General features: G+C 54.7%; 4 protein-coding genes across 4 annotated transcripts; 1 reads left to right on the forward strand and 3 right to left on the reverse strand.

Annotated features, from left to right (window-relative positions):
- Positions 1-547: 547 nt before the first annotated feature.
- On the reverse strand, positions 548-5,146 carry EFR3 (plasma membrane localization protein; the record flags this gene model as incomplete). Its single annotated transcript, XM_062885720.1, has 2 exons — positions 3,776-5,146; positions 548-3,713 (listed from the first exon to the last, which is right to left on the reverse strand). Exons 1-2 carry the CDS (start codon positions 3,988-3,990, stop codon positions 548-550), a joined length of 3,381 nt encoding a protein of 1,126 aa, XP_062748841.1. The 5' UTR covers positions 3,991-5,146.
- On the forward strand, positions 4,732-8,163 carry QC762_113010 (uncharacterized protein). The gene is made up of 5 exons (XM_062885719.1): positions 4,732-6,582; positions 6,638-7,307; positions 7,330-7,484; positions 7,726-7,787; positions 7,850-8,163. Exons 1-5 carry the CDS (start codon positions 5,728-5,730, stop codon positions 7,953-7,955), a joined length of 1,848 nt encoding a protein of 615 aa, XP_062748842.1. The 5' UTR covers positions 4,732-5,727; the 3' UTR covers positions 7,956-8,163.
- Positions 8,164-8,280: 117 nt separating this feature from the next.
- On the reverse strand, positions 8,281-11,388 carry QC762_113000 (uncharacterized protein; the record flags this gene model as incomplete). The annotated part of the gene is made up of 1 exon (XM_062885718.1): positions 8,281-11,388. The coding sequence occupies one exon, from the start codon at positions 11,386-11,388 to the stop codon at positions 8,281-8,283; it is 3,108 nt and encodes a 1,035-aa protein (XP_062748843.1).
- A 393-nt stretch (positions 11,389-11,781) lies between these two features.
- PRB1 (proteinase B) lies at positions 11,782-14,210 on the reverse strand. Its single transcript, XM_062885717.1, has 2 exons — positions 13,454-14,210; positions 11,782-13,393 (listed from the first exon to the last, which is right to left on the reverse strand). Exons 1-2 carry the CDS (start codon positions 13,823-13,825, stop codon positions 12,170-12,172), a joined length of 1,596 nt encoding a protein of 531 aa, XP_062748844.1. The 5' UTR covers positions 13,826-14,210; the 3' UTR covers positions 11,782-12,169.
- Positions 14,211-14,307: the final 97 nt, after the last annotated feature.

Genomic DNA, 14,307 nt, shown 5'->3' on the forward strand with positions numbered 1-14,307 from the left:
GGTCGTCGCAAGCTTGGTAAGTCAACAGGGACTAGCTATCTTATCGATTAATCAGTCGTTGTCCCCGCCAAAGAGGGGCCCTCGGGTCAACGTTGGAGGAGACATCACTTTTGACGGTAGGAAACAATTATCTTATGATTTAAAAACAGTTCTACGACTGATATTGTATTTTTAATACGAGCTAACATTGCCCCCACCCAGCTGCAATACACCATCTTTTCTCTTCCTAAATAATCATGACAAAAAGATGAAGCTATGTACCACTGAAAAGGCTGACCAATGTACTAGAATAATGTTCGTCACCAGAAACTAAACAAGCTTAGACTCCCCTCTCAAGGCCATTAACCCCCTTGAAATTCAGTAAACAATCAACTATCACCTCACCACCATTAATAAACAAAGAGTTGCCTCCACCCCGCCCAATACATGTTCTCATGTTTCCAAACCGGTCCTTTTTTGGGAAAACAGAAAAGAAGAATGTAGATGCTGTTGCTGCTTTCAAGCCCCCTCCATCATCCCCCCAGAAGCTGTGTTGAAACTCTGTGCTCTAGTAAGGAGGCTTCGTGATGCCCCCCAAATGCTGGTCTCCACCATGACTGTCAATCCCTTTCAACAACGCCTGGAGATCCATCACCGGCAGCTTATCCTCGGCCGACATCCAAGATGACGAGAGCGACCGATCCTGACCGCCACCTCGGCTCTTGAGGCTCCGCTTCGACGTTGATGGCCTCGGTAGGGTCGCAAAATCATGAGCCGATGTCTTATGTACCCGAACTCCCGGCACACCCTCCGGAATCTTCGGTACCGGAGGTACTCTCCCGTCTTGATCCTCATCCTCCTCGTGCGTCGGGTGAGAGCTGAGAGGCCCCCCTGGAAGAGAAGACTTGCGCTCGTGGTAGGTGGGAACCTTGTCCAGCTCCAGACCAGCTCCCTCTGGCACTGTCTCCATCTCGCCAGCAACAGGAGGGTTGAACGAAAGCTCGCTCGGTGTCAGATCATAACTGACAAGGCTGTCGCTGCTTGAATCGTCATGCTGCGGCTGGAACCCTGCGCCATGCGAGGTAGATGGTGGCTGAAGATGGCCAGACAAGACAAGCTTGAGCTGCTCTACCGAGGTCACCTGCTCCTTACCATCAGTTGTGTAGGTCCGGGCTGGCGAGTGGCCACTACGCAAGCTCGACTTTCGTAGACCCGCAGGCGATGTGGAAGGACGGAGGTTCGTCTTGCTGCCGTGAGGAGACATGCGGTCTGGACGAAGACCGTTGCCGTTGACTGCAAGGCCTCCGCCAGTTCCATTACGGGTGCCAGTGGTTCGCGACCCGGCGAGAGAGGCGGATTTGCTAGTATTCTGAACAGCTGCCAAGACAATATCACGGCTCCACTCGTTATGCATTTGCTCGCGAACATGGTCTGGAACCCTGTTCTCCGTCTCGATGGTTGGGATCGCGTTCAGGTTAACACCCAGCATGGGGTGAGTAAAGCTCCTGCCGGGGCTAGCGGCCGGGCTCGTAGGCGGCGAGGTAGTCAACGTCTGATAGCCAGCGCACACCGCATCAACCAATGCGTCACGCTCATCAAAGGGAAGCAGCGCTTCGGATTCGATCTCCTTGAGCGGTAACCTTGGCTGCGGCCGGGCCATACCAGGTGTCCCCACCAGCTCCATCACAGGAACCGGAACGTTGATGCCTTCCACCCAGAAGTTCTTGCTGCGGCGGCGCACAATCTCGTTGTGGATAGCTCTCCCAACAGGCACGCCGTCGAACTCGAACTTCTCGGTCAAGATCCACAGATAGCCATGGACCAAGCTGCCGATGCGAACCTTTTGAATCGGCGTCTCGGCATCTTGGATATCCTCCTGGAGCCGGAAGATCATGGGCAGACCATATCTGACAGAGTTGATGCCGAGCCGGTTGACCAACTTGGCGAGCAGAACATGAAGCAAAACCATGTCAGTCTCGTAGTCGACATACTGGACAGCATTGTCATATATGGCAAGATGGATGAGCTGCAGGAATTGTGACCGTGGCGTCTTGACCGGCTTCTCCCGAGCAGAAGCGCTCGAGACGGCCCTCCTCGCAAGCGATGCCGCCTGAGAATCCCTGTTCTTCACGGCCGATCTCGCCGTCTCATCGCGGACCTTCCCATCGGCGCTGGTGGTCTCTCGGTCAAGCCAGGTCACCAAAGCATCGGCATATGCCTTGCGCACGAGTCCATCTGGATCCCTCAGCAGCCATTGAGTGCCATCCCATGTAGAAACAGGCACGTGGTTTCTGGAAAGCCCGACATTGCCACTCATCTTGCTCCTCGGATTTGCCACCAGCAGAATAGACTTGATGGCTCTCAGAGCTGCTATCTTTGCAACGGTAAGAGCGAAGAGAGAGTCGATGTGCTGCTCGTCGGCAAGCGCGTTCGCCGATGACCCAGGGGTTCCGTCCGCCTTCTCGCCCTGTGGAGATCCAGAAATACTATTCGACCTCGCAGGCTTGAGTTTGGCAAGAATTGCAGCGATCATATCAGAGATCTGGTCCGCGTAGTAAACATGCGTGGCCAAGTCTCCTATGCACTCTTGCAGTCGAAGAAGCAGGTTCTTGCGCTCGTCGGCCGCTCGATCAAGCTTCTCGGCAAACTCGAGAGTCGCCGGCGAACGCGGGTCTGGCATGCCGGGCTTGAGAGGCTCGCTTCTCATGCTGTTTGGATCCCCTGGCATTTGAACGAGCCGTCGAATGTGAGCAATGAACTGAAGCAGAATATCCATAACACTAAGGCCGATCAGGTTGATGTCAGACCGCAGAAGTGCGCCGATGATGGCCGCCATCACGATATGCTGCTCCAGGGTTTCATCGGTCAGCGGATATGAAGCGAGTGTGTCCATTGCTGTTATCAGGATGGTGAATCGATCGGCCACCGGCGTCCAGCGAGCAGCCAGCAAGAAGATCTTGATGGCCCACCCGCTGTCCTTTCCGTGCATATCGGTCCTCACCACCGGCTCGCGTTGGCTCACTCGCTCCTCGATAAATTTCAACACAGCCAGAGTTGCCGCATGGATCTGGGGCCGGTTTGGGGCCACAAAGATCTCCTTGAGGCATTGCATGGCCAGAACACCAATATCCTCCTCTGCCAGCTTGTCCGCGTCGACAGCCGTCCCGGCAAGCGCAATAGGGTTTGGCTCCCCATCTGTCCCGGCTGTTTGCACTGTAGCGATACTCGTCCGCCTCCTTAGCAGTGGCGAGCCTCCTATCTTGTCGTCCATTTCTGCTCGCTGGTGCAGAATATCCAAAAAGTCTTCATTATCCGTCCAGAGATTCTCCAATACCATGGGAATAGCCACGCTGTATTGCTGAGTAGTGACCGAGGACAGGGCCTCGGACGAGGCAACGCTCTTGATGGCTTCCAGACCCGAGTTCCTCCACCGCAGCGCCAATGGCTTACTAGGCTCGAGCTTGCCGGGGATCGCACGGGTTGAGGCCAAGGAGGCATATCGCTGAACTATAGACAGATATTGGCGGAGATAGGCCTGGTCACCCAGCAGTGAAGTTGGGTCGTGATGCTCGCAAAATGCCTCAAACGTGGGGAGGGACGACTCGACCATGGTGATATCATTGGACTTGAGTATTTGGTCGAGGATGTTGAGAACGCATGACGCAAACAGGGGAAGATCCTTGGGCGTCTTTTCGATCAAGGCCGTGAGGATGCCGAGCGTCACTTGGACATTACTGTAAGCATCTTGTTAGCTTCCAACCCGTGTTTTCGAGCGACAGTGTTGTCCGAAACCCACCCTATCCTCAGCCGGTATACATCGCTGGCTGTTTTCTTCTCCAGAAAGCTGCCAACTTTCTGGATCTTGGAGCGCCGTGATTGGGCATAGAATAGCAGGTAACTGAGCTCGCTCGAGTTGGGCTTGACGTCAACAGCTCCCTTGGCTGTTCGCGGGTAGCACTTCAAGACGAGGACCTGATGCTTCGGCCGACACTTTTGCTGGATGGTATTCATGTTTGGTGAGAAGGCGTCGAGAGATGCCTGCCGTCTCTCGAGTGCGGGTGCGGGTGCGGGTGCGGGTGCAGGAGGCTATCGTGGGATTACTTATGACGAAGTATCGAGTTTCCGTGTCCGAGGGGTCTGGCAAGTTCGGTTCGGTTCGTTTCGGGCGACGTGAGAGCAAGACTTGATCCCCAGCGGTCCTGAACTGATCAATGCAGCTTGCACAGTCAAGTCCAGTGAAGGACGCGTGTTTGTTTCCAGCTGCCGAATGTCATGGGCGCAATTTTACCTGAAGAGGCAGGCAGGATGGGGGTCGGGGGAGCTGACAGAGAGAGTGGGAAGGGGGTGCCTGTGCGCCTGGTAATCAACGTGTCCAACCATGCAGTCAGAGGGCGTCAAAAGTCACTCCGCTAAGAGATTGGGCCAAGGGGTACCTAAAATTTCCCAGCAGCCCAACCGAACCGTCAACCGACGAGCCGGGACAGCCCCTGTCAGACGGACGCGGCCAACAGCCTCGACAAGAGAACAAAGAAAGTCTACTGCGTATAAATAGCCTTGCTGAGTTTTACCCTGGAGTGCTTGTTGATGAACTGGAACTGAGGTTGTATGATGGCGATCACGATAGCCGAATAATGATGATGTGGCTGATTGGGACGAGCCAATTTGGAGAATGCGCTCTTCTGTTCGTTTGTTATTAGCACCCGGCTGTGGAATGCTCAGACGGAGATTTTGCGTTCTTAGAACCTCCGAAATGCCGCTTGCTGGAAGAATACTACAATGCCAACGACTGCGCCCCAATTTGCACTCTCCTTCGGTGGAGATTCTGTTGTTGACGATATTGCAGCTATTCACTGTTGTTTGCAATCACCCGCCTGGTGGCATGTGTCCAATGCTGGGCCTCCAATGGCACTCCCCACGCCGACTCATGCCACAGCTGCATGACGGATGGTGCTCATCAGATGCCGCTAGCCACCCTGACAAGCACGACAAGTGACATCAGCGCCAGCCCAAGATGGTCTCGAATCTTGGGCGCGTGTGGCATCCCATCACGTGCTGTCCATCACTCATGTCTTGGTGCGACAGTCGCTCTGTTGAGCTTCGAGTTTCATTCTTGCTTGTCCTCGTCCTCTGTGAAAGTCCACAGACTTGGTGTCAGTCCTCAGCAGTGTAGAGTTGTAACCACCTGGGCAGGATGCAAATAACAACAGCCTTTTCGCAACACTTGCTGATTCTACCTTATCCATTGAACTTGTGGGTGTCGGTGTCCCTCAGTGCGCCGAAGAACTTCCTTCTACGGCTTCTAGTCCCCGTAGTGGGGGCCTGTCCCGCACCGTTCAGCCTTACGTGCAACGGAGCCAAGCATGGATGGCCCCACATTGTCTCCGGATGTCGACCAACGGGATGTTGTCGCGAGGAATACGATGGACGTCTTCTCTGTGGTACATGAGGTGTAGTTAGGGTTGTTAAGGGCTCGCTGGCCATTCTGTGGACAAGCATCATGTACCTCGAGGCTGTAGAAAAATACAGGGATGAAGGCATAATGTCGGTGTTGGATAGGATTTCCCTCCTTACGCGTCGTTTTTCTCTTGGGGACTTTGGATCTACTTGGATTCACACCCCAGCATAGCATCGCCCGTTCGCGGTCGGAGGGGACGGATATAAATCAAGTTGACCTGACTGCCTCAAAGAAATCAACAACCCAGACTGTATGCTCCCATCTCTCATCTCAGATTCTGCAGCGCATTCGCCATGATATTCTCCCGAGGCTGGCTTCCGGGCCTCACTGCTTGCCTTCTATCATGTTCCCCTTTATTGACTTCGGCCTCCAGCTCCCACAAACAACAGTGCAAGGCCATCCCCGGCACGCCAGTCTGGCCATCGCCAGCTTCTTGGAAGCGTCTCAATGAGTCACTCGCCGGACGACTGCTACAGCCTCCTCCTCCAGGAGCTGTCTGCCATCCCGGACAGCCGACCTACGACGCCGGAGAATGTCCCAACCTCCTTGCCGACTGGTCAAAACTCGACTACCACCATACCAACCCCGTCTCAACATACTGGAACAACTGGAGCAATGATACCTGTCTTCCTTATCCGGGTTATCCATGCAGCGGTCAGGGATATCCTCTCTTCGTTGTCAACGCGACCACGGCCCGGCATGTCCAACTAGGCGTTCGGTTTGCAAAGAAACACAACATTCGTCTCGTGGTCAAGAACACAGGTCATGATTTTATCGGCCGCTCCAGTGCCCCTAATTCGCTTTCGATTTGGGTTCATAGCCTGAAAGACTGGAAATACCATGGGGAAGGATTCCGTCCTAAGAGGTGCAAGACCACTCTCCCGGGGACATACCTGACAGCAGGCAGTGGCAGCCAAATGTGGGATATCTACACCCGCCTTGACGAGATGAACCAAACCATTGTTGGCGGCGGTGGCAAAACAGTTGCCCTCGGTGGTTACCTCACCGGCGGTGGGCACTCCTTACTCTCTCCCTACTACGGCATGGCAGCAGACCACGTTGTCGAAATCGAAGCCGTGACCCCATCAGGCGAAGTCATCACCGCCAACTCTTGCCAAAACCAAGACCTTTTCTGGGCCATCCTCGGCGTAAGCCCCCCTCCCCCCCTTAACCCACCTCAGCTGACCCATCCCCCCCCTCCAGGGCGGCGGCTCAACCTTTGCAATCCCTACCCTCTTCACCCTCAAAACCCACCCCACCCCCAGCCTCTCCCACCTCAACATCCTCATCATCACCCCCCTCCCCAACACCTCTTCCATCATCTTCCCCCTCCAAGCCTATATAACCTCACAATTCCCCTCTTTATCCACCTCCGGCCTCTCAGGCTACGCCTTCCTCCTCCCCCCCTCCACCCCCTTCCCTCTCTTCCCCAACATCACCAACGGCATAGGTGGATTCTTCATGTCCTGCGTCGTCCTCCAATCCTCCCCCTCCTCCTTCCCCCAAGACATCCTCTCCCTCTGGGACCCCGTCCTATCCCACATCAACACCACCTTCCCCCTCTCCGCCAACAACTTCACCATCCTCACAATCCCCACCTCCTACCCTTCCTTCCTCGCCTACTTCGCCGCCCACCACGACACAACCCCCGCCGGCACAAACATCCTCCCCGGCGGCCGCCTCCTCGACGCGCCCGCCCTAACGCGCAACCTAACCGCCCTCTCGGAAACATACTCCTCCCTTTCCCGAGGCCCCCAGCCGGCGAGCAGCATCATCGCCGCACATTTGGTCTCCGGACCAGGCGTGCACACCCACCCGAACCGGTTCAAAACCAGCCTTCTCCCCTCCTGGAGGACGAGCTATCTCCACGTTGGTGCGTTTTCCTTCCATCTCAGCAATTATCGGTGGCATTGCGCTGACAGGGGTAGTCTTTGGCGAGTCCTTCCCCCCCCTCAACGAAACCGCAAAATCCGAGGCCTACGCACGAGTGCTGGGAAAAGACGAAATCATCAAACAGCTCGCCCCGGATACGGGCGCGTACATGAACGAGGTTCGTCATCATAATCTTCTTCTACATATTCGACTCCCCCACCCAACCATTAGATCAGCTTTTACTTTCGGAGTGAGGGGATGGTGCGTTTAAAAAAATTAAAAAAAAGAATAAGGAAGAAAAAAAAAAGGGGTCACTTGTTGCCGAGCAAAAAAAAACATACTTCAGGGGGCTTGTTCTTGGCATTCAGGGGTAATCAACACAACCAAAACACACTGACACCAAAAAAAAAAAAAAACAGGCAAGCCCAATCGAAGAAAAAGGCTGGCAGCAAAAACTCTGGGGAGAAAACTACGACCGACTGTAAGGATTTTTTTAATAATCCCTCCCCAAAATGCCCACAAATACTGACACAACATACCTAGCAAACGCATCAAGCGCACCGTCGACCCCACCGACGTCTTCTGGTGCACCCCCTGCGTAGGCAACGAGCGCTGGAAACAAGTTGGAGACCGTCTCTGCCGCGTTTAACGATAGTCACATACCTACTTCTCATGTCTCAAGACGCGTGAAGTGCCCTTGGTAATGGTTATGATACAATTCCAACCGTATAATCTCTCTATCAGCCTACTGTGTTGTGGTAATAATCCCCCTTCACCAATAGAAAAATCCCAACTCTACCTACACAGCCAGTTTCAATGTATCACTAGACGCGCTGTTTCCTCCCGTAATATACTCGACCAAAATGGCCGTGGTCTCAGTCATTGATCCGTCCCTGTCCCACTCCCGCCGACAGCCTTCAGAAGCTGCTAAACAATACGTGATTAACCCTCTCCAATCGTTCATGCACCCCTCTTCATATGAATGCCCGAGTCCCGGCACTACTTGGCGTCCCTTCTCTCAACTTCCCACTCGGGCGGTGACTAAGCCCTCGTCCATTACACCCCGACACAGGCCCAAACTGCTTCTGTACTGCTGCTGTCAAGCCCGGGCTCGAACTAATCGATGGCGCAGTCGTTGACCTTCCCGTGCCGGGCCGTGAAATCTTCAACGGAGAAGGCCGCAATGCACTCCGAGCAGGGATGGGGGGTGGCCCACCGGGGCTGTCATTTTCCTGAAGCGTCTTACCCATGGCTGACGGTGGTGTAGTTCGCTTGACAGACCTCTGAGTAGGAAACAGTTTCAAAATGTTTGGCTCCACAGGCGCAAGTGGCGTCGTAGGAAGCGTTGGCTTCCGCGTAGGAAGCTCAAAATAGTCGGCGTCGTCATCATTGTAAAGTTGGGCGGCCTCCCGAATATGCCCCCGAGAAAAGTTCTTGGGCATGGTTGGCAAGGCAAACTCAACCTCTGCAGGCTTGATAGGGGTGGGCGACGATTCGAGTTTGGCTATGTTGGCTGATAACCACGTCTTCCAGTCCACCGAGCTGACCGATGAGCTCTCTCGATAGCCGGCGGGTTGGTACGTGACTGGGGGCTGTGGTAGATGACCACCCACAACCTTTGAATCTTGATCGCTTGAGCTGCCACCCAATGTCGCATGGGCCGGGACTGTTTCCGCCTCGTCTGTTGAGTATATGCTCTCCGTATAATCCTCATCCTTCTCGGAACCCGAGTCGGTTCCCGATCGTCGGCCCTTCCCCTGTGGAGCACGTATCTGCGTGCAGTCGTCTGACTCCAGACTGTTAGAGATGTAGACAGGAATTGGTCGATTCCAAGCCCTCTGATCTTCCTGCATCGTCCGCTGAAGAGCTTGGCGATAAGGACTGCCTGTTCTGAATAAATGAGAGTTGGGGCTTCCCAAAGGCCCTGAATCTCCCTTGGAACCACTTCTCTCTGCTGTGGAGTCCTCATGATATGTTGTCGGTGCAAACAATGGCAATCCGTCTTTTCCCGATGGCTCAGGAATTCCCGTCACAGACCCATCGCTGTCTGTGGAACCAAGGATTGATCTCCCAACGTGGAAGGCGGCGCAGATTCCCATGGCTTCTCTCCTAGCTTTGTCGACATACCCACGGTGAGAGCCGGCGATTCCTTGGATACCAAGCCTCTGTCTGTCGCCAGGATTGGTTTTCCGTGAGACACGGGTGGGAGTGTCAGGTAAATCATCCGGGGTGTTTGTGCTCTCCTTGTTTCCCCCAAGCTGTGATACTACTGGTGTTGACTCTGGATCCATGACGGGAATAACTGGTGCAGTCTCCCGAAAATCCCAAGCTGCCCTAGGTTGCTGTTCGACTGCTTGTGTGACTTGCTCATTGAGAATTTTCATTCGTTTCACCAAAGCTGAGTAGACGCGTTGGCTGTCGACAGTCACCGTGTCAGGTATGGCACTGATAGTGCTGCCGTTTGTCGGCTGTTCGAATAGGCGAGCATCCAACGCCTTTCTTCTGACAGAAGAGGAAGGGGCGTGCATGCCATTCTCCTTGATAACGGAAAGGCGCTGCCTCTCCCACTCCCTCCACTGCTGCTGTTGTTGACTTGTCAGTGTACTGGGGCCAGAGTGTACCCAGCTTGTCAAAGCAGACTCTTCCGAGACCTGGCGGTCTCTCTGACTTTCGCTCCTGAGACTTTCCAGGCTGCCCTTGTTGGAGTGATGAAGATTCGGCGGTACATTTTGGAGGGAAGGAATCTTGGACGGGACGTTGTGAATCGGTCTCCAGTCATAGTCGTTCTGGACATCATCTTCAGTGTTCAACGTATGGGTTATAGCGTTTCCGAAGCTCTCAATCACGTGTGTCTTTTGGGCTTCGATGTGCTGGCTCGGAATAGACGGCGGTTCTTCCTCGGACCTGGATAGACTGAAGAAACTCTTGAGCTTGGTCCTGAAAGATTTGGAAACCTTCCTAGCTTTGTGTTTGAGGCCGTCTGGCTTCTCGACCAGAGCAGGCGGCGCCTTCTCTGGTGGCGGTGACTCTGAGCTGCTGCTGCGAAGCGACTTGCGCATCCCTGATCCGCCCCTTCGACTCCTTGACCCAAACAGTACTGGCGACTTGGGACCGGGAGGGTTATTGTTGCCATGCTCAGCTGCCTCAGACAACTCATCCTCTACATCAGAAGCTTCCATCACACATGCAACCCTTGTGCTGTTATCACGACGGCTGCTAGACCCGGACCGAAGAAGGTGCCGATTTCGAAGAAAGCTCATTGACTTTGGGGCTCGCAGCTGTGGAACGGACATTTCTACCTTTGGTTGCTTCGGCTCGGAGTGAAAGAGTCGGCGGGTTTGTGACCCGGGCAACGGCCGCGAGTTGAGAGACTTCCCATTCATGACTGGTGTGGGAGTGTCTTGATCCCGTCTGATACTTTGAGTCTCGGAGCTAAACATCGATCTAGACCTGCGGAGACGGCGGTATGATGATGGAGCCGAGGCTCTGTCGTCTTCAGGGGTATAGCTTTCCTCCTCGGCTGCCATGACGTTCAGGTAGTCGGCTGCCATCACGGTCACGGGAACTGGAGGTGGTGCCCTGCGTGGTTGGTGAGATGACTGGCTCGGCAGTTGAATGTCGTTTTTGATAATGTAGCTTTGGACGCTGTGGCCGCCACAATCATCGTGCATAGCAATGAAGTCTGACTTGTGGTCTCTCAAGGTGGTTCCAGCCTCGGCCCCGAGTGCGCCTGCCGATTTCTTCCCTTGCACAGAACATGGGCCCACGAAACGCACACTCTGCTGACGGCGAAGGCCTTGTTCGCCCTCACGGTTGAGTTGAGAGGAGCCAATGTCATCCTGGCCCTGGCTGTTGCGTTTGGATCCCTGGCGGGTGGGTAGTGATTCGGGGGTCGGGGGAAAGAGGGACATCTCTGCGTTCGCTCGGTTTTGTGCCCGGGTGTAGGCTTGACAGGCAGCGATCTGGGCGTCCCGCTGGGCCAATGCAGGATCAATGTGTTCTAGCTGGACCCCACGTGTCGAAGAGGTAGACTTGCGGCGTTTGAGATCCGAGCTGGACTTGAGGCTGCGTCGACGCAGCATCGGAGATGCTGGTGACCTGCCGTCCCGTGAAGGCGAGGAAGAGAGTGAAGATGGAAGAAGAATGGTTGAACAAGACTAAAACTGTGCAATGAATCCTATATCTATCTGGCGGAAGATGAGATACTTGAGCGACTGTGGCTTCATACGAACAAGCTGTAGATGGGCAACAAGTCTTCGTACGAGGTTGCGTTGTGCTATGGTGGGAGAAAGGGAACAGACGAGACAACAGGCAGCCGACAACCACAGAAACAACGATGTCGTCGACGGGCACCTGCAGTCGGAACTCATTCCTGAGAATGGTACTTTCCTGTTCGGCTGTTTCCTTAATGGCCGGGAAGGTGCACCATGAGAACAGGGACCTATGTACCTGCCTCAAGGTTGGTGTCAGTGGATCCCACATCTCTCCAAGGGAAGGCGGGAACAGAGACAAATAAGAAATAGGAAGGAAAGTGTCACCAAGAAGGGGCAGATGCAGATGAGACGAAACACCATAATTATCTGAATAAACGCTCAAGAATTGCAATCTCATAACGGGTGAGCATGATTACTACTCCTCAAATGCGAATCATCCCGACTTATCAATGCGGTCCTATGTGTCGTGTACAGTACATGATAAACTCCCGACGGCCGCAAAATGCTCGCCCATACCCTATACCAGAAAACCATCCCCCATCCCATGAACCATTGCAACCCAGAAACAGAAACAAATAAATGATACGGAAACAGCTGTTCGCTACGACGCTGGCAGCAGATAAACAGACAAGATCGCCCTCGTCAATACTTAAGCGAGCTCCTCAAGGAACTCTTTGAGCTCCTCATCCACCATCTCGTGGATCTTCTTGGAGAACTTGCGGGCCTTCTCGGAGAGGGAAGAGACACCCTTCACGACCTGGCCCGAGATGACATCGTACTCGTTCTCGATAAGCTCCTCAAGCTTGGAGACATCAAAGTCAGCCTTGGTGCCCTTGGTCTTCTTGACCTTGTAGCCGCCAGCCTCGACGATGGCAGTGTAGTTGTTGCAACCAGCACCGTTCCAGGCGAGGAGGTTGGGGGTGCCCTTGGGCATGTCGGTGAGGGCATCCTCAGTGGCGATCTTGAGAAGGTTGTCCTTGAGCTTCTCGGGGGTGATGGGAGCAAGAGAGAACTCAGAGTCTGTGGCGGGCTGGAGAGAAAGGTAGTAGGCCAAGAGACCAGCGATATGGGGAGAGGCCATGGAAGTGCCGGAGATGGTGTTGGTGGCGTACTTGCTGCCGATCCAGGTGGAAAGAATGCTGAGACCGGGGGCGAAGATATCAGTGCACTTGCCGTAGTTGGAGAAGTAGGCACGGCTGTCATCAATGCCAGAGGCACCGACCGTGACGGCCTTGGCAGCAGCAGCTGGCGAGTAGTTGCAGGCATCAGCGTTGTCATTGCCGGCAGCGACGGCGAAGTGAATGCCGACAGAGACGGCGGCGTTCACAGTGTCATCGAGAGTCTTGGTCTTGCCACCACCAAGAGACATGTTGGCGACGGAGCCCTTGAAGCCCTTGCGCTTGCCATCCTTGGCCTCCTTGACAGCCTGGATGTGAGACTTGGCAGCCCACTCCACACCGGCGACGACATCAGACATGGTGCCGGAGCCGTTAGAGCGAAGGACCTTGACGGCATAGACGTTGGCCTTCTTGGCGACACCATACTTCTTGCCGGCGATAGTGCCGGAGCAGTGAGTGCCGTGGCCATTGCCATCGACATCGGCATCGCCGGAGGGGATGGTCTTACCCCACTTGGCACGGCCATCGAAATCGACGTGGTCGACGTTGGTGCCAGTGTCAATAACGTAGGCATCAACACCCTCACCACCCTCAGCGGCGTACAAGTACTTGTTGAAGGTGGAGAAGCCCAGAGTATCACGGTGAGAGATACGAGCCAGACCCCAAGGGGCGGCCTTCTCAATCTCGCTGTCGCACTTGGCATCCTCAATCACACGCATGGTGTGGACAATGCTGTCACGCTCGATGTACTCGACCTGTTTGCGAATCTGTTAGTGATTGTCGAGAGGAAATTGGAGCATGGGGGGAAAGCTTACATCAGGGTGCCTCCGGACCTTCTCGATGGTCTCCTCATCGAAGTGGCCAGCATAACCAAGGAACTCGGAGCCGACCTTGTAGGTGTGCTTCAGGCCGTGGAAGACATCGTCAACCAGAGGGAACTGACCACGCTTCTTGAGGTCTATCCGCTCGTTCTCACGAGTGGTGTGGAGCTCCTGGATCCAAGTGTGGTGATCCGACACCTTCTCCTCAGTTACGTGCTTCTTGAACTTGACAATGTAGGCATTTGGGATGACCTCGGCGTTGGCAGAGGAAAGAATGGGCGCAGCCTCGCCATGGATGGTTTCAATCGAAGCACTTGGCGCCGCGGCAGCAGCGGCCGCGAGTGAGAGAATGGCGTAGCCCTTCATGATTGCGGGCAATTGTGGGGGTGACAAAGTCGATGAACCTGCGACTTGAAAAGATGAGGGAAAAGGAAGAAGACCCAGCTACGATGTCTTCGTCGATGGGCTGGGTGACTGTTGCGACGGTGATGGGAGATGGATGATGGAGGAGTGAGAGAGAGGAAGAGGGAGCGAGCTCGGCATGGAATGGATGGGGAGGCTGCGTCCTGATAAAGACGGGGGCGGCGGCTGCGTAAGACCAACGCCTGCGGTTGCCTCAGGGAAGCCCCCAGCTCATTAGTGCTCAGGCGGAGCGGTGCAGCAGGACCCGAGAGCCGGGGGTTGACTCTCCACCCTGAACCGAAAGCGGCTTAGCAAAAGGCGGAGCAGCCAATGGGATGACCGTTGCCCTCACCCACAGGGGCGAAATGCAGCTGTTGAGTGGCCTTGCGTGCGATAAGCGTGCCATCTGCCATTGTTTGCCAGGCTTATCAGTTGCGTCTTCACCT

Source organism: Podospora pseudocomata (genome assembly GCF_035222375.1).
Source record: "Podospora pseudocomata strain CBS 415.72m chromosome 1 map unlocalized CBS415.72m_1, whole genome shotgun sequence".
NCBI lineage: Eukaryota > Fungi > Ascomycota > Sordariomycetes > Sordariales > Podosporaceae > Podospora > Podospora pseudocomata.